Source organism: Equus przewalskii, chromosome 5, assembly GCF_037783145.1.
Source record: "Equus przewalskii isolate Varuska chromosome 5, EquPr2, whole genome shotgun sequence".
Taxonomy (NCBI): Eukaryota; Metazoa; Chordata; class Mammalia; order Perissodactyla; family Equidae; genus Equus; species Equus przewalskii.
In genome coordinates, this window is record NC_091835.1 from 75741291 (window position 1) to 75760069 (window position 18779).

General features: G+C 60.5%; 2 protein-coding genes across 4 annotated transcripts; both read left to right on the forward strand.

Annotated features, from left to right (window-relative positions):
* The first annotated feature begins 1737 nt into the window (after positions 1-1737).
* NXPH4 (neurexophilin 4) lies at positions 1738-11060 on the forward strand. Its single transcript, XM_070619641.1, has 2 exons — positions 1738-1871; positions 9506-11060. The coding sequence occupies exons 1-2, from the start codon at positions 1815-1817 to the stop codon at positions 10367-10369; spliced, it is 921 nt and encodes a 306-aa protein (XP_070475742.1). The 5' UTR covers positions 1738-1814; the 3' UTR covers positions 10370-11060.
* A 377-nt stretch (positions 11061-11437) lies between these two features.
* On the forward strand, positions 11438-18653 carry SHMT2 (serine hydroxymethyltransferase 2). Of its 3 annotated transcripts, XM_070621819.1 has the most exons (13): positions 11438-12002; positions 13482-13750; positions 14770-14967; positions 15438-15517; positions 15687-15887; positions 16193-16274; positions 16435-16557; positions 16686-16825; positions 17172-17337; positions 17539-17638; positions 17724-17879; positions 17961-18068; positions 18179-18653. In XM_070621819.1, the coding sequence occupies exons 2-13, from the start codon at positions 13580-13582 to the stop codon at positions 18304-18306; spliced, it is 1653 nt and encodes a 550-aa protein (XP_070477920.1). In that variant the 5' UTR covers positions 11438-12002; positions 13482-13579; the 3' UTR covers positions 18307-18653. The 3 variants fall into 3 exon arrangements, with proteins under 3 accessions (XP_070477920.1, XP_008531788.2, XP_070477922.1); XM_008533566.2 differs by lacking the exon at positions 11438-12002 and having other exon boundaries at positions 13581-13750; XM_070621821.1 differs by lacking the exons at positions 11438-12002; positions 13482-13750 and adding an exon at positions 14442-14621.
* Positions 18654-18779: the final 126 nt, after the last annotated feature.

Here is an 18779-nt window from a genome sequence, read left to right on the forward strand (position 1 = left end):
ATGGGCTCTGTCCTGGGCACCCTAGGCCTGGGTGTGCCCCATGCCCCAACCCTCAGCTGCAGCAGCCCCTGTGCTTGGGACCTGTGCTCAGGATTCTGGTGGGAGCCTTGGGGCCATGGGGCTGGCCACTCCTGCCCCTTCCTGCCTCTCTCCTCTGCCCTGCCTGCTCCCAGTTTTCAGCCTCCTGGCTACTGTCTGTCTCTCTGGTGTCTCTGTGTCTGCCTCATCTTCTCAGGATTCCTGACCTTTTTTCTGTGTCTGTCACTTCCCTATATCTATCTATCTGTTTGTATGTGCCTGGGCTTGTCTTTTGGATTGCTGGTGCCAGCGTACACCTGCGTGTGTGTCCATCTCTGTCTGTGGATGTTTGCCTCTCTGCCAAGGCAAGGAAGGGAGGTGGGCTCTGAGTACCTGGTGAGGTGTGCTTGTCTCTTGGTGCAAGTGTGCATTTGTCTGTCTGTCTCTGTGTGTGCTCGTGTGTGTGTAAACAGAGTGTGTCCATCTGTGTGTGTCAGTGTGCCTCTAGGTGCACCTGTCTCTGCACGTGTGTGTGCTGCTCTTTGCATGATGTGTTTCACTCTGCCTGCCTGCTCACCTCTGTGGTGTGGCCTGTCCCTGCGAAAGCATCTGCGGGCATGCCTGGGAGGCGGGGGGCGTCTCAGGGTATGCTCCTGTCTCTCTATCTCTTTGCTTGTCCCCATCTCTTGCTGTCTAAGTGTGGGTCACACCACAGCCTCAGCCACCGCCTCAGTGCATAGCAACAGCTGACAACTGAAGACTCGCGGGCAGGGGAGAGAGAGGGACTAGGGGAAGAAGGGAGCCGGTGAAGAAACAGCTAAGAGGATAGGGACAGGGACAGGGCTGGGGCTGGGGACAGAGACAAGGACAGAGACAGAGGAGGAAGGGGACATGGATCGAGAGCAGCTGATGGTGAAAGATGGGACAGTGCAAGGGCAGTGATAGAGACTGCACCAAGAGCCCGTACAGGCAGCGCTGAGGGGGACTTCCTGCCCAACCCCCACGCAGGGCGGCTCCGGGACGCGCGGGGGTCAGTGGTGGGCGGCGAGGGGCAAAGGTGAACGGCCAACCTGGCGGAGGGGTCCCCACACCGCGGCGGTCCCTCGGCGGCGGGGGCGGCGGGCGCCGTTTGTCAGCCCTATTGACAGACGTGATGGGGTTTCCGTCCGTGATCAATGATTCTCATCTCCGGGCCGAACGAGCCGCGGGGCGCCCATCCATCCCCGTCAGCGCCGCGGCCCGCAGCCGCCCGAGGCCCCGCCCGCCCTCACCTCACCCCGGCCCCTCTCCTGCCCTGGGACCCACCTTGGCCGGGGGTCAGAGCAGGGGCCCGGAGCACCGAGGGACCCTGGTCTGGCTGGACTCCCGAGCCCCGCCGCGTGCCTGCTCCGCGGTGCCCCCTTCGGGGCAAGTCCCGGAGCATCGCGCCCCTCGCCCTGCCCTGTTCCTCGTCGGTGCCCAGACACCTCGGGGACACGGGCTCTGAGTCCCGCAAGCCTCTCCGCTTCGCACCTGGGCCGGGGGCGTGTCTGGGGCGTGTCGGGGTGAAAGTCACCTTCGGTGCCCCCAGCTGGGCGGGAGGGGGCGCGCGGGGCGCGGCCGGGATTGGAGCGCCGCGGAGCCCCGCCCCCCCGCCCGCCCGAGTCAGACCAACTTTCTCCCCCGCCCGCGCCCCGCCCCCACGCCGGCTCGGCTCGCTCAGTCCGCGGGCCGCGCCGCCCGCTCCCGCCGCGCCCGCCCGCAGCCGCCCCGCGGCGCCGCCCGGGCCCGCGCCCCGCGCCCCGCGCCCCGCGGAGATGCGGCTGCTCCCGGAATGGCTTCTCCTGCTCTTTGGCCCGTGGCTCCTGAGGAAGGTAAGGGAGGCGGGGTGTCGCTCGGGCGCGGGGTCTGGGGCGCCGGGGTCCCGGGAGCGCAAGGGGCTCCGTGCGCCCGCCCCGCCCCCGGCTCCGAGTGTCCCAACTTTGCGCGGCGCGGGGGCGCGGACGGACAGACTCCCCAGTTCTGGACGGGCGCTCTCCCAACGCAAGTTGGCGGAGGGTGGGGGGCGGGTGCTGGGGTGCAGGCCCGCCGCGGATCTGGCTCTGGGCGCGGCGGGGGAGGGCACCGAGCCCGACCCGCGAGTGCGCCAGACGGAGCGGGAGTGCGAGACAGACAGACAAGCTAGCGGGGTGTCAGCCTTGCCGGCTTTCCGCGCCAACCTCACTCGCCTTCCTCGCTGTCTGTCCCTCCACCCCTCCGCCCCCGCCTTCCCATTTCTCTTCTCTGCACTTGCCACAGTGCCGGGGGGCACCGTGTGCCGATCATGCACGGCCTGAACACACACGCGCACACACGGACTCACACGGATACGGGCGAACTTGGCTACTATCTCCCATTTCCCGCGGAGACACCCTCTCCCCTGCAGGACCTCACAGACACACCCCTCTCTCGTGCCCGGCTGGTAGGGGGTGGGGGCTGTCTGGAAGGGGTGTTTCTCCTCCCGCCCCCTCCTTGCCCCCTCCTCCCTATGCTGCCTCTTTTCCTGAGGCTCCAGGGCGAGGACCCAGAGGCTAAAGGGGCCCAGACTTAATCGGCCTTCCTCCCTACTTGGAGGTTTCAACTCAGCGCACGGTGTGCTCGTGTGTGCTGGTGTGGAGTGTGTGGGTCAGCGTGTGCACTTGCATGCGTGCATGTGTCGCGGGCCAGGCTTGGGTGCTAGTGCTGGGGTCCAGGGTGCGTGTGTCGCTGGTGTTGGTGTGTGGTGTTGGATTTGAAGGGGTGAGCCACTCAACAGTGCAACCATCTGTGCCTCCTGTGTGTCCCACAATGGGGGCCTAGGCCCTGGACCCCCATCTCCTTCCATCTGCTCCCCTGTGCATGACTTCCCTATTTCCTGCACCCTAACTGTGACCTACCTAGTTTAAGGGCAGGCAGGTGGCTTCCTAAACCCCTACTCTCTGCACCCAACCCCCAGCCCCTGCAGAGTCTGGAAGGGGCGTAGTTCTCCCCTCAACACTGGGACCCCTCCTGCTCAGCCAGGTCGCACTCAGCAGCCCCAGCAGGGCAGGGGCTGCCCTCTGGAAGCTGGCGATTGAGCGCCCTGATTCTCCCAAACCTGCCTGGTGACCTTGAGGTGCTGGAAAGTGGGCAGAAGAGCCCCCTCCACAGAAACTGCTTCCACTGGCAGGGGCTTTCTTTGGACTTGCTGCCCAGCTCTGCCCTTCGAGGCCTGTGGGAACGGGTCTGACCCACCACCACTCGGGTGTGAAGGCCTGTGGAGAGGAGGTAGGGATCTACTCCCCCACCCCTCCTTTCCACTCCTTCTCACTCTCTTCTCCATGCTCCCCATCAAATAAACTCCCCTGTGGACAGATCTGGTTTAATTTCCTTTGCCCCCTGAAGGGGAATGAAACATCTGGTGGAGACTTGAGGGAGAGTGAGCTCGAGGATGTGAGCGATGGGGTCTGGCTGAGCGTGTGGTGTGTGAGAGCTGCAGCTGGGGGCCTCCGTGTTGGAGTCGGTGGGGGAGAGTGTATCTGCCATTTAGTCCAGCTTGTGTGCATGTGAAAATCCGTGTTTACATGAGTGTACAGGCTGTGGGTGTGTGGATATGCATAATTGTGCATGGGGGAGTGTGTATAGGAAAACGTTTGTGTGTCCGAGTACCCATCTGTGTGTGCTTGTGTGCAGCCGTGTATGCCCCAGGTGGGTCTCCGGTGCATCTGTGTGCTGGGGCACATGTGTTGTCTGTATATGAGTCTCGGGGTTTGTGAGTGTGTATCTGTCTGCTCATGGTTTTGAGTGCATTTGAGTGTGGGCAGGGACTGTGAGGCTCAGGATGTGTTCGTGTATCTGAGTGTGGCTTATGTGTGTGTGCGCGTTGAGAGCTGTCTCAGTGCCCGGGCTGGGAATAGGTTGACACTAGGTAAGCGGCTGGTGGGGGACAGTTTACAGGGCAGCTCTTGTGAAACTGTCCAATGCTAACAACGCTGCCTTCTCCCATCCTGCTCCCCTGCCCCTCCTCCAGGAGCTCTCTTCCTCCTTCCTCCTTGCTCCAGGCTCCTGGTCTCTTCTCAGGGCCTGGGACTCCTGGCCTCCATTGCCTCCGGGGCTCAGGCCTCTGGGCCAGGCCTTCTTCAGGATCTTTCTAATACAGTCTCTGACCGTTCTCTCCCTCTCTGTCTCTGTCTTCCCCACCCCTTGCCCAAGTAGCTGCCTACTGGGAGAAGCGGCAGGCGATCAATAGTCACTAATCACTAATCACTAATCACTAATTAGCTTGGGGAGGGCAGGGCTGGGGGCCCTGTGAGACCTACCAGCTCCATCCTGCCTCGGGGAAGGATTAGGCCTGAGCTAGTCTCTCAGAGACGGCTGGCCCCAGCCATGCGTCTAGCCATCCCTGGCTCTGTACCCCCTCGAGCCCCCCAGCTAATCTCTGGCTGGGTCACTTAGGCACGCGCAGCCTGGGCTGGGCCCCGAGCTGTTGGCGGGGATTTGGGAGTAATCAGGGGCTGCAGCTGGGCCCTGGGCACAGGAGGGTGGGCCCTGTGACAGCTCCCTGGAGCCAGAGCCTGCTGGTATGGGAGGGGCACCCTTGGAAAGAATTTGGAGAGTCTCGGGTTGGGGTAGGGGAGGAGCCCAAGATACAGGACAGAGTGACTGGGGAGGATGTGAAGTAATTGGGGGACAGAAACAAGGTAAAGAAGGGTCAGTGTGGTCAGAGACGGGATCGTTAGGAAGGGGCGAGATAAACGTTGAAAGAGACCAGGTAGGTGAAGGGGGCCTCCCAGGGGTCAGAGATGAAGTCATTGGCCAGGAGATGGAGAACTTTGCGCTGAGCCCTGCAGCTCCACATGGGCGGGTCTGGGAGGGGGACGGGGTGACCGAGAGAGGGTATGGTCATGCGGGAGAGGTCCCAGGGCTCGAGCGGTGCCGGGCGCAGTGGGGAGTCGCAGACGTGGGGTGGCAGCGAGCTGCAGGGCGGGGATGAGGAGCAGGGAGCGCTGCCTGGAGCGCTAGAAATTGGCGAGTCTCCCCTCTCCCTCGCCTGCCCCTCCTCCACCTCCACCCCGCCCACTCCCCCTCCGGCTCCGGCTTCGGGAAATTACATCCCCGCTCCGCGGCTCCCCCCCGCCACCGCGCCCCGGAGCCCGCGCCTTTATAGGCACATTTATTGCAATAATAAAGTGAGGCGCGGGGCGGGGGGCGGGGGGCGGCCGTTCCCGGGGGGACCGCGCCGGCTCTAGGAAGCAGGGAAATAAAATAAAATAAAATAAAATCAAAATTCAGATAACGGTGAGCCTTGCGCTGCAGGCCGCGAGCAGGCGGGCAGGCGGGGCTGAGGGGGAGGGGGCGCCCGGCCCAAGGGCAGAGCCCGCCCCACCAGCATCCCCGCCTCCTCACGCTACAGTAGGGTCTAGAAGGAGGTATCTGCGCCTCCACCTGCCCGGCCCCCTCCCGTAGCCTGATCCTGCCAGTCTTCTGCCTTTTCCTCTGACTTGTCTCCCATACCTGTCCTCAGCTCCTGTCTCTGTCCCAGCCTCCCATCTCCTTCCTTGTCCCCCATTTCCCGTTCTAGTCCCCATTCACATTTCCCATCCCCGGGTCTCCACATCTCTCAGCATCCCTGTTTCTGCCCCATAACCATTCCCCACCCCCCCATTTCCTTTCCCACCCCCACCTCGTCCCCATCCCCATCTCCCAGTCCCTATCCCATTCCCATTCCTGCCTGTCCCCAAATGCCCATCGCTCATCCGCCATCCTCATTTGGTTCCCATCCCATTCTGTCCCCCATCTTCATTCCCCAGGTCCCTACCCCATCTGCATCCCTGTCTCTGCCCAATGCCTGTCCACCATTTCTGATCTCCTCTTCATCCCTGTTCCCATGCTTCATTCTTGTTCCTGTCCTTGTTCCACCCTTATCTCTGCACCCGATGCCTGTGCCTTCCAGGCCTGCACTCCCAGTCCTCCTCCATTCCTATCCCAGTCTGCACCCCAGCATGTCCTGTCCACCCCGCTTTGTCTTCTCCCCTGTCTCTATCCCTGGTTCCCAGCCAGACCCCTGCTACTCCACCCCACCCTGACTGCGGTGCCCCCCTCTTTCTAAGTGCAAGGGCTCAGTACGCTATTCCCTCCCCTTCCCCAACCCAGGCCTGGAGCACTGTTCTTCCCCAGTGCAGGGTGGGTCCCCTCCCCTGGTAGGAATCCTGAGCTTCCCGCCTGACCCATGCAGCAGGAAAGAAGCGACCAGCCAGTCTGGAGGCCTGGGGGAGGTGCACCCTGCAATGCGGCTGGGGGGCCAATGGCCTGATCCTGCCCCCATTCCCATCAGTCTCATCCCAAAAGATCCCCCCCCCCCACCCCAGTGGAGTTTGTTCAGCAGCAAGAGACAGCCTCAACTCCCCTCCAATGCGTGGGCTCGCTGCCTTGGGGGCAAAGCGCTCCTGGCTCCGCTCCCGCCCCGCATGGGTCTGGAGACTCCTGGTGAAGCACACCCCATCCCTGCTGCCACCAAGCACCTCCACCCACCCACCTCACCGACAGCTGGGTTAGCCTCTCCCCTCCGCAAATGTCACCGCGCCCAATTAGCTTAATTAAACCAGCTCTGGAGCAAGGGGGAGCCCTTCCTCGGACAACACCCTGTTCCCACTCTCAGTCGTAGAGGGGGAGGGACAACACCATGGATTCTGGGCAAAGAGGGGCTCCTCTATCACACTGCTTTCCTGTCACTCCCACCCCCACCTACGGCTGAAGACAGACAGACAAACCAAGGATAGAGGGAAAGAACCACAGTTAGGTAGAAACTGAGAAAAACAGAATCACGGAAGGAGAAAATTAGGGACAGAATGAGGAAGAGACTGAGAGACAAAAAGAGACTGAGAGAAGAGTAAGGGAGAGAGAGATGGAAAAACAGTGAAAGAGGGAGAGCGAGAGAGGGAGAGCGAGCGTGCGAGCAAGGAAGCCAGAGGGAGGATTTGATTTTATTTTATTCCATGTTCCCATTTCTCGGCTCGTTTCCTCGCAGACTCTCCCCCCCTCCCTGTTTGAGCTCCCCCCCAAGGTCGCTTTTGCTGGCCCCCCCAACTCTTCCCTTTTATCTTGGCTGTTTCCTGCAGCGGCGGGTGGTGGGTGTGGGTGCCCAAAGCCAGAGGATTTGCCAGGATCAGAGAAGCGCAGACAGCAATTTGTCTGGGATCAGAGGGGGGGACACCTGGCACCCCTCACTGCCCAGCCAAACCTCCTTCGCTCTCCCAGCCCCTGCCTGGGAGAAGTCGCTGGACTGAAGCAGCCCTCGATGGGTCCCGGGCAGGTTCGGGGCAGGACTTTGGGCGCTGCTGGGGTGTGCTGGAAGGGGGTGACTCAGAGGCATTTGGGGTTGTAGCAGCAGGCGGCGGGGGGGGGGGGGGTGGCGGGGCTGATAGAAGCTCCTGGAAAGAGCAGTGGGTTGGGCCAAGACAGGTGAGGCAATCAGGTGTCAGAGTTCAAACGGCTCCCCGCCCCCCCACTTGCCCTGGAAACCTTAGGCTTTCCCTGCTCCAATGCTGTCCCCAGGGCTTAAACCCTACCCTCACCAAGCCCACCAACTGGGCCTTGGCCCCTCATCCTGGGAAGCCCTTTCCCCCTCCACCAGTGGTCACAACCCTTTCCCTCAGCCCCTGTCAGGCCCACCCTCCGGGTGTTAGCTACCAGCTCCAGCTTGTCTGTCTGAGAAGATCACTCCTGCCACCCCTGCCCCCCTCACCTGAGCTGGGAGGAGGGGTGGACGGGAGGAGGAAGGAGGGGGCAATAAATATGTATGACGAGCGGGTGGCGCGGCATTAATAACCCGGGATCACAGCGCCGCAGGGATAGGGCCAGGCGGTGGAGAGTCGAGCTGGGCGGCTCGACTCTGCCGTTCCTGTCCCTCGTGGACACGGTGTGTACACACGGGTGTGTGCAAATGGAGGGGATACCCATGCTGCCCGGCCTCTTTATCCACCCAAAGCTCTGCCTGTGGGCATGTGTGGTCCCCCAGGGACCATTCAGATACACATATGCACCCCCCGGGGGGGGGGCACAGTGAGACCACATTTGTTCTGTCATTGTTCTGGATACCCTGACACACACCTTGTAGAAAGAGCTTGACACATGGACGGAGGATGATAGAAGCACACACAAGAAAAGTGACACCTTCAGAGAATCACACACAGCCACCCTCAGACATACAGCCAACCCAGGCATACAACTACACCAGCCACACAGACACAACTACCACACACTGATACCCAGCTTCAGTCAGATCAACACACAGACACACACACACAGCCAACCCAGGCACATGTGCAACCCAGGCACACATACATAGCCACTACAGACCGACAACAGACATTCAGCCTCTACAAGCAGGCAGAGACCCATACACACAGCCTCCTCAGACTTATATGCATGGGCATACAGACACACACACACACACACAATCACTCCAGGTTGACAGACGAACACATACAACCATGCCAAGCTAACAGAAACGCAGCCTCCCTAGACTGAGACACACAGTACTCCCTCCCCCCAGTCCGAACCCACAGCAGTAAGGGCCAGAAACGGCCACAGCCAGCGCAGTCTGACTGACACACTCTGACACACGCGGCTCCTCTCCCTCCCACCCCTCGCTGGAGCAGCATCTCCATATTTCTTCCTCTGGCTCTCCCATCTCCTTCACTCCCGGCCACCCCCCCCCCTCCGCCCCAGATAATTGATGGCCAGGGCTTGGCCCGGCCGCTCCCGCCTCTCGATCCATCTTGTACTCGAGCCCGCGCTGTCTCCCCGGCCGCCACCTGAGACACACGGAGAGGGGTGGGGGCGGTCCTCCAGCTCAGCGAAGGACCACCAGGGGGCCTCTCGCAGCGCAGGAGCGCTGGAGGGCCGAGAGGGGCGCCCGCACAGACCCCCAGCCTGAACCCCTAGCGCCCAGACTCTCCATGCTCTCCTCGGGTGCCCTCGGTCTCCCGTGCCCCTCCCCGCAAGGGAGCAGAGGCTGGCCCTGGAGGGGCTCTGGGCTCGGCAGAGGTGTTGGGAGGTCTTCACTGCTTTCTGGATGCTGGATGTTGACAGCGGTCATGGCCTCCCTTGCCTGAGTCCAGCTCCTCCTTGGCCCGTTACTTCGAACCAACCAGGCTCCAGGCCAGGGGAGATGGCCGCGTCCACAGCTGCGCTCCCTGCTCAAACCCACACTGGCTTTGGCTTTTCTGGCTTTCTCAGCCTCCATCGGAGTTCTGTGAAAACACAGGGATTCTCAGTGTCATTGCACAGATGGAGAAACTGACGCCTAGAGAGTGACTTGGCCGAGACCACAAGCTTGAAAGGACCTCAGGTCTCCTTCAGTGCGCACTCCAGAACCACTTGCAGCGGCCTGCCCCATTCCATTTGGTCTCCCAGCGGCTGTGGAAAGGGGCTGGCGTGGCTTGGGCCCTGGCGGGGTGACCAGGGACAACCTCAGCATCTCTCTTTCCTCCTCTTTCTTCGTCCACAGGCCGTCAGTGCCCAGATCCCAGAGTCCGGGAGACCGCAGTACCTGGAGCTGCGGCCCGCCGCGGCCGGAGGGGGCGCCCCGGGCCACCAGCTCCGCGCGCCCAGGTCTTCCGACGGCCTGGGCACCGCGGGCGCCTGGAGCTGGGCCTGGCCGGCTAACCACACCGGGGCCCTGGCCCAGGCGGGGGTGGCGAGGGCGCTGCCAGCGCAGCGCACCAAGAGAAAGCCGTCCATCAAAGCGGCCCGCGCCAAAAAGATCTTCGGCTGGGGGGACTTCTACTTCCGGGTGCATACCCTCAAGTTCTCGCTGCTGGTGACCGGCAAGATCGTGGACCATGTGAACGGTACCTTCAGCGTGTACTTCCGTCACAACTCATCCAGTCTGGGCAACCTCAGCGTCAGTATCGTGCCGCCCTCCAAGCGCGTAGAGTTTGGGGGCGTCTGGCTGCCGGGGCCCGTCCCCCACCCTCTGCAGTCTACGCTAGCCCTAGAGGGGGTGCTCCCTGGGCTTAGGCCCCCGCTGGGGATAGCAGCCACGGGGCCGGGATTAGGGGGTCCCCTCGGGGGCGCGCTGGCGGGCCCCCTTGGGGGCGCGCTGGGAGTGCCCGGGGCCAAAGAGTCCCGCGCTTTCAATTGCCATGTGGAGTATGAGAAGACGAACCGCGCGCGCAAGCACCGCCCGTGCCTGTACGACCCGTCGCAGGTGTGCTTCACCGAGCACACGCAGAGCCAGGCTGCCTGGCTGTGTGCCAAGCCCTTCAAAGTCATCTGCATCTTCGTCTCCTTCCTCAGCTTTGACTACAAACTGGTGCAGAAGGTGTGCCCAGACTACAACTTCCAGAGCGAGCACCCTTACTTTGGATAGCGCGCCCCGCCCTCGCCTGGCCTTGAGCTTCCCGCCCAATCCCGGCCTCCCTGAGTGGGACCCCTCCCCGTGCTCCGCAGCTCCTGAGGCCGCGTCCACCCCTTCCACTCTGGGGTAGGAGGGGAACAGCCCTCCCGGGGACCATCAGCCGAGGTGGGTCCCCTTTTCCTTATGGGGAGTGCCCGTGAAGCTGGGGGTAGCCCCCTCCCGCTACACCCCAAAGTGGAGGGGTAAGAGCACCGCCCCAGAGTAGGCGGGGCTTGGAGGCGGTCCCAGCGCCCCCTACGTCCGCATTGGGTCCCCATTACGCTCCTGGCGCTGGGCTGGACGCTGTTCCGCCCGCAGCTTTGATAACACGTGGCCTGGCACCCTCGTCCCACCCTGACTTTCTTACCCTCAGGCGTTCGTCCTCCCGCTCCGCTCTGTCCCTGTGTAGACTGTAAAGGCCTATAAACCCGGCCTATCCCTCTCCCCTTCTGCCTGCCGTATGCCTGTCCTCCTTTCCCCGTTAGGGTAGGGGAAGCAGAACTCCTGGGCGTAGGCGATCGACTCTGGCCCCTGCCCTCTGCCGCCTCCCTCCCGTCTCTGCAGTCCTGCTCCACCTGCCCCTTTTCGGCTGCTTCCTCTGGTGATATTTTTTCTATGCCAAAACAGACGGGGAAGGGAACAAAATAAAGTGAAATCCAATACGCGTCTGTGTGAGACCTTTGTAGGGAAGGGGGGGGGTGTGGGTTTATGTCTGGCAGACACCTGGTCAAGGCCTCCTCCCTCAGCGGCTCGTGGGGAAACTGAGGCAAATATTGATGGAGCTAGCCCCTTGGGAGTCATCCAAGACCACATCAGATAGAGACGAGGGCCGTGGGAGCCCTGCCTCAGGTGGGGATTTTCCTCCCGGAGGTGGGCGAAGTGGATAGGATGGGGATTAGACCTAAGAGGGGACTCCCAGCGGACTATTTGGGACGATTTGGGGGAGGAGATATAAAACCTGGAATGGGATGGAGATGCAGGGACAGCGTAGGCGGGAGCGCTGACAACCTGCTAAGCTTCGCGGAGCTGGCGGGAGGCGGCAGGTGGGGGGCAGGGGGAACGGTGTTTGCGGCATCTGGAGTCATCGATCTTCCTTTTCCTTCCTAATTTCGTGGGCGCTGAGTTTGCAGACGGATGAGGGAGGGAGGGAGGCCTGAGGCAGGGGTGGGGGAGGGGACGAGCGCGAGTTTGGAGAGCTGGGCCAGGGCGCTGCTGCTCGCCGCTGCCTGCAAACAAGGCCCCCTTCAGCCAGCTGCCCACCCTCCCACCCCCGCCTCCAGCTCCTTCCTGCAGCCTCGGTTGCTAATTTTATCCGCCCCCAACCCCGGCCTGGGCGTTAATTGGCTGCGGCTTCATTAGCAGTTCTCAAGCTCAGCCGCCCCCCTCCCCTGGGGACCCCTGACTGGGGCGAGGGAGGGGGTAAAGACAAGCTGAGGCACAGAACGACACCTCATCTTTCGCCTTCCTTCTCCTTGAGTCCTGAGTCGAGGTAACTACTCTAACTACTGGGACAGGGCAGTGTTCTTCAGGGGATTGCCCACTGGCTCCAGCGGGAAACTGAGTCAGAGATGAGTCTGACCCAGACATGCCTGGGAGTCAAAACTCGGTAAGTGGAAGATAAATATAGGATGGATGGATGATAACAGGATCAACTGAAAGGAGGGAGGTGGGAAGTGGTTCTGGGTCAGAGACTAGAGGAAGGAGAAAAACCCAGCAGACTCCTAACACCCCTCAAGCCCCCCACCCCACCCCCGCTGCTGGAAAGACCTGAGAACACCTGAGGCTAGAGTAGGGGGTGGAGGTAGGAGCTAAGGGTGGACTTCTGAGGACTAGTAGGAGAGCCAAGTGGGAATGATTGGAATTAGCAAGCTAGCCCATCTGGGCCTCAGTTTCCTTATTTGAAAAGCAATAACGAAATAACGTGTTCTGGAGATTAAATGAGAATTTGCATATGAATATGCTCTGTGATGGATTGTCCTACCCTTCTTCCTCTGACTCCCAAACCTGCCTCCATCACAGCCACACTCTCCTCCTCCTCCTCCTTTCCCCCCCTTCCCACCTCTGGACATCTGGGAGCACAGTGAGGTGCCCCTGCCCATAACTGCTTTGCTGCATTTTGTTACCTGCCCGCCTCTTGATGTCCCAGTAGTCAGTGGGCTATTCTTGTATCTCCAGGGCTATGGCATTCCTGGCATGGAGTAGGAGCTCAGTATGTCTGTTGAATGAATGAATGAATGAATGAATGTGTGATGTTTCTATGTAAGGCAATGGTTCTCAAAGTTGCTGCTTATTAGAATCATTGAGAGGTTTTGTTGTGTGTTAGCGTGAGTGGGCAAATGCCCACTTTAAGATCCATTGAATTAGAACTTCTGAGGAGGAGCCCCACACTCACATATTTATATCACATTTCCCAGTCCATTCTGTTGCCCAGGCTTGGGAACCTACTCCTGGAGGGGTCAAGGAGTCCCTCCCCCAGAGGATGAGTCCAGATGAAATCAGGCTAAAAGGAAGATGCCTTCTAGTCCTAAGATCTGTAGCCCTGAGGATGTAAAGAGAGCTCCCTGACAGACAGCTGGGGCAGCAAGAGGTCAACAGGTAACAAAATGCAGCAGGTGTGACAGGCGGGAGGGGGCACCTCACTCAGCTCTCGAATGTCCCAGGAGGAGGAGCTGGTCCTGGAGGAGGCAGGGTTGTAAGTCAAAGGAGGAGGGGAGGACAATTTATCCCAGAGCATGGTTACATACGAAGTGTCCTTTAATCCCCATCACAGGGTATTTTATTATGGATTTACAAGTGAGGAAACTGAGGCCCAGACAGGCTAACTTGCTAGTTAGTTACAGAGCTGGACCTTGAACTCAGTTCTCTCACCCTTCCACACCAGGGTGCTTTCCAAGGCGCCATGGCTCTCTAGCTTGTATGGGAATACTTCTAGCTTTGTATTTCCCAGAGAGACTGAGAATGCCAGGTATTAAGCAAGCACTCAATAAATGGCTGTTGTCTGGATAACAGACACGGGGGAAAAAAACCCTGAAGAGCTTCAGGACAGTGACGAGTTGGGGCGGGACTGGATCTCTTTTTCTTTCAGGCAAGAACCTCTGACCTGCGGCTACAATCTGGGAATGAAGCACAAGAAGGGGGAGAAAACTACAATTCCCGGAAGACCATAAAAGAGCTACTTCACGCATGCGTAGGTCCCTCCCCTCGCTCTGTGGCTTCTCGAGTGGCTCTTCTGGCGCATGCGCTCTCAGATCAGTCTCCTTCCAACCGCTTGCTTCAGCCGGAGATAGTTTGTGGCTGGACCTCCTGCGACCTCGGGTTGCCATGCTGCCCTTCTCTTTGCTCTGGGCAAGTCGGGTAAGAATGGGGCTCCGGAGACTGCGTGACCTGCAGAAAGCAAGCTCCGCTCCTAGCCTAGTTTCCATTCACAAACTCTGCGGTTCTCTTGGCTTTTCCGCGCACGTGGTCTGGGGCCTGGGATAGCGGATGCGCAACTAGGGAATCCCTGAGACGCCCCCCCGCCCCCCGCGCTCCCGATGCGCGCGGGGTAACTGGGGCCCCTCCCCATTCTGGCAACCAGACGTCCCAGGGCCTTGTGACTGCCTATTTCACGTGGCATTCGGGGAGAGAAGCGCACCGGATGCCCCGTGGACCCTGTGCTGGCGAACAAGCGGTTCCCGGCCGGGAGCAGCGAGCTGAGTCTTTCCTGCCGGCTCTGAGCCTTGCAGATGATGCAACCTGGCCCCACTGCTTGCATCAAGTGCCCTGCGGCTCTGTGGGCTGGCAGGAGGTGGAAAGAGTAGGGGGCGCAGAGCACAGGATGTGGGTTTGGGCTTCCCTGCCAGCAGACCGCCCCCCCACACACCACTTCCCCAGGGACTGCTAAAGCTCTCCCTCTCACCTCTACTGCTCTAGAAACCACCTCTGTAGCCTGTCAACTCTTGCCAACTCGACCTCCTCCCCCCGCTCCCCCGACTGTGGTATCAGCTTATGGAGGCCCTGCAGGAACACCCTTTTGTTCCTGTGGGTGGGGAGTTTCTGGAACCTCAGTGGACCGCCCCTGAGTTCCAGAGACACAGGCTTCTAGAGGACAAACTTTGTCCTGAGGCTTTGCAGAGAGGTTCATGGGTTGAGGTGGAGGGAAATTCTGAGGTGAGGTGAATGGACCGAATCAGAGCCGCCCCCTGGACATTGATCTCAAGCTTGGCTCTGGAACCGGCTTTTGAAGGTGGGGGTGGGGGTGGTGAGGACTGGAACAGGCTGGCTGGGCAACAGCCTTCTGGGTTTGGAGCTAGAGGGCCGGGTAGGCACGGCTGAGTTGTTGGGAGACTGTCTGTCTAGACACGTTTTGTCTGACCTGGCTTTTCCTCCTCTAGCCTCTGCAGAGATGTGGTCAGCTAGTCAGGATGGCCATACGGTGCCAGCACAGTGAAGTGGCCCAGACCCAAACTGGAGAAGCAACCAGAGGCTGGACAGGCCAGGAGAGTCTGTCGGACAGCGACCCTGAGATGTGGGAGCTGCTGCAGAGGGAGAAGGACAGGCAGTGTCGTGGCCTGGAGCTCATTGCCTCAGAGGTGGGGCCTGGGGAGAGGCCCAGGGCTTGGGCACCACGGGTGCAGGAAGTCACAGGTCATCTTACTGCTCTTTCTCCAGATGTCCCTCTAGACTCAGGGCCTTCCTGCTGGGCCTTATCTCCCTCTCTTCTTACTGTCTTCTGAAGCAAAGGCAGGGCCAGCCTGGGGTATGGGATGGGGACATTAAAGAGCTTCCAAGGCCCCTGCAGTCTAGTCTGGTCCTTCCTCCCTCCCAAGAGGAAGAGGAGTCTGGAAGCACAGGTTTGAGTGACAGGTGGCCTTGCTGGGGACATCTATCATGGCAGCTGGGTTTCTGAGGCTGCTGCCTCAGGCCTGGCAAGGGGCCTGAATGAACAGAGCTTCCTGTAGAGCCCAGCTCCTCCCTGCAGCCCAGGGCTCCGGGGTGGGGCTGTGGGGGTCCGGGGGAAGGGGCTCAGTACCTTCTGACATTGCTCCCCACCCCACCCCAGAACTTCTGCAGCCGAGCTGCGCTGGAGGCCCTGGGGTCCTGTCTGAACAACAAGTACTCGGAGGGTTATCCTGGCAAGAGGTGAGGGCTAGGCACAGAGGGCTGGAGGGTAGCCACAGGGCTGGTGCTCCCAGTGGGGGACGCCTCCCTGTCCCCTCCCTGTGTGTGGAGAGGAGTGGCCCTCTGGGTCCTGTGCTGCAGGTCGGGGGGGTGGCCCTTTCTTTGCCCTGACACACCCCTCCCATGGCAGATACTACGGGGGAGCAGAGGTGGTGGACGAGATCGAGCTGCTGTGTCAGCGCCGGGCCTTGGAGGCCTTTGACCTGGATCCTGCACAGTGGGGAGTCAATGTCCAGCCCTACTCTGGGTCCCCAGCCAATCTGGCTGCCTATACAGCCCTTCTGCAGCCTCATGACCGAATCATGGGGCTGGACCTGCCTGATGGGGGCCAGTGAGTATGGATAGGGTGGGTGGTGGGCTTGGTGGGTAGTGTGGGCTTAGGAGAGGAGTTGTTTCTTGAACACCTACTGTGTGCCATGCAGAGGGAGCGGCTTCTCCTTGTCCTGAAAGTTATAGTGGAGGAGGGAGATAAGACCCCAGTAGCCAGTGCCCACCACAGAACGGGCAGAGTAGTGAGGGTGGGCATGCTAGGAGTAGTGTTCCAGGGACAGAGGCCTTCGGAGCGGCCAGGAGGGGAGTGGTTCAGTCTGGGAGTTACTCCACTCCCCAGCCTTATGTCCTCTCCTCCCCTCCCAGTCTCACCCATGGCTACATGTCTGATGTCAAGCGGATCTCAGCCACATCCATCTTCTTCGAGTCTATGCCCTATAAGCTGAACGTGAGTGCTCCAGGGTGTGGGGTGGGAGCTGCTCAGGCCCTGGTGGCCCTCTGCTGGGGAAAGTGAGGGGCGGGAGCCCTGGGCAGCCCTCAAAGTCAAGGGGGAGAGTGAGCTGCCCCGCTTCTTTCTGAGGGCTTTAGCTTTTTGTTTGTCTGTCCAGCCCAAAACCGGCCTCATTGACTATGACCAGCTTGCACTGACTGCTCGACTTTTCCGGCCGCGGCTCATTATTGCTGGTACCAGTGCCTACGCCCGCCTCATTGACTACGCCCGCATGAGAGAGGTGGTGGAGGGATGGAGTACCACTTAGTCACTCCCCAAGGGGTGGTGGGGAGATTTTGGGCGATGGGTGGCTTCAGGCAGGCCTATCTGGCCGTCCCCGGGCTGAGGCCTGTCTCTTTTCCTGCCCAGGTATGTGATGAGGTCAAGGCACACCTGCTGGCGGACATGGCCCACATCAGTGGCCTAGTGGCTGCCAAGGTGATCCCCTCTCCTTTCAAGCATGCGGATGTTGTCACCACCACCACTCACAAGACCCTTCGAGGGGCCAGGTCAGGCTCCCCTGAGGTCAGGCCTCGCCTTTCCTGCCTTCACGCCCTAGTCCTGGGGCACTGGTGGGCTGGATCCCGGAGGAATTCATTCCCACCTGAAGCCCGGAGGACTTCTACCCAGTCTCTGATGATTCTCCTTCTTTTGCCCCTGGCAGCAGTTCCCTGGCGAAGGGTCTGGGGATGGGAGTGAGGGGCTGCTCCCCTCGACCACTGGAGCTCAGCACACTGGGCACAACTGAGGTGGACTCGGAGCCCTCAGGGGCCTGGGCCAGCCAGTTGCCTCTGCTCTTGCCATCCCATGCCCTTTCTTTTCAGCTTAAATTCTGACCACCCACCTTTTGCACAGGTCAGGACTCATCTTCTACCGGAAGGGAGTGCGGGCTGTGGACCCCAAGTCTGGCCGGGAGATCCCTTACACATTTGAGGACCGAATCAACTTTGCCGTGTTCCCGTCCCTGCAGGGGGGCCCCCACAACCATGCCATTGCTGCAGTGGCTGTGGCCCTAAAGCAGGTTGGGGAGTGTACTCTTGTGGGATGAAGGTGGGGGGCATTGCCTGGAGGCTCAGGCCCTGTCCCTTGCTCACTGAAGTTGGAGCTGAGGGAAGGGAAGTGCAGGATGGGAGGGGGCAAGACTGGGGTCACAGCTGTGCTGGGGGTGGGGGAGCAGAAGGGGCAGGGTTTGGCATCACAGGTGCTGCTGTCTCCCCTCCAGGCCTGCAGTCCCATGTTCCGGGAGTACTCCCTGCAGGTTCTGAAGAACGCTCGCGCCATGGCTGATGCCCTGCTCGAGCGCGGCTACTCACTGGTGTCTGGTGAGCCAGGGGGCTGGGTGAGAGCCCCTGTAGCCTCAGGCAGAGGCCTAAGACTCATCAGTCCCCACTTACTGTCCCCGCTTAGGTGGCACTGACAACCACCTGGTGCTGGTGGACCTGCGGCCCAAGGGCCTAGATGGTGCTCGAGCTGAGCGGGTCCTGGAGCTCGTGTCCATCACGGCCAACAAGAACACCTGTCCTGGAGACCGAAGTGCCATCACGCCTGGGGGCCTGCGGCTTGGTGAGACCTGGGGTTCGAGGAGGGGAGGATGGCTGCCAGGTGGGCTTGGACTGTGCCAATCCCTTTCTGCCTGTCTCCCAGGGGCCCCAGCCTTGACCTCTCGTCAGTTCCGTGAGGATGACTTCCGGAGAGTTGTGGACTTTATAGATGAAGGTGTCAGCATCGGCTTGGAGGTGAAGAGCAAGACGGGTGAGTGGGCAAGACACCCCTGAGCCAGTTTATAGTCACCATCTGCCCCCTCCCCAGGTGATCCAGCTACCTTCCGGACAGCTCTGACCGCTTTCTCCTCACCCCTCCAGCAAAACTCCAGGATTTCAAATCCTTCCTGCTCAACGACCCAGAAACAAGTCGTCGGCTGGCCAACCTCAGGCAGCGTGTGGAGCAGTTTGCCAGGGCCTTCCCCATGCCCGGTTTTGATGAGCACTGAAGGAAATGAGGCCCATAGACTGGAATCTATTTCCCTTCCCCCTCCCTGGACCAGTAGAGGGCAAGGCCTATCTTCCAATTTTTTGCTGGGAGCGGGGGAAGGCCTCCCACTTGGGGGAAAAGCCAGGTAGAGTTCCCCTTCCCGGCATTTGTAGCTGAGAAGATTTCTTTTTGTAACAAGAGTTAGAAGAAGGAGGCTTGGGGCTTTCTGCCCTCCCTGCTCCTGCGTTATCTCAGTGTTATAGACTGCCCGCTCTTCCTGGAAAGGGGGAGTTACCCTTGCGAGCCAGAGGAAGGGCTGGGTAGGCACCCTCCTTTCTGTTTTTAGCTAATAAAATGCTAACCTGCCCTGAGCTTCTGTTACTGGGGGAGGGGTCCCCTGGGCCAGGTGGGGATCTGTCTCCCTCAGCGTGTTCCTCCCTTCCCTCCCACCACCACCACAAGGACCCCGGGGGCTGCAGCCTCCTCTGTCTC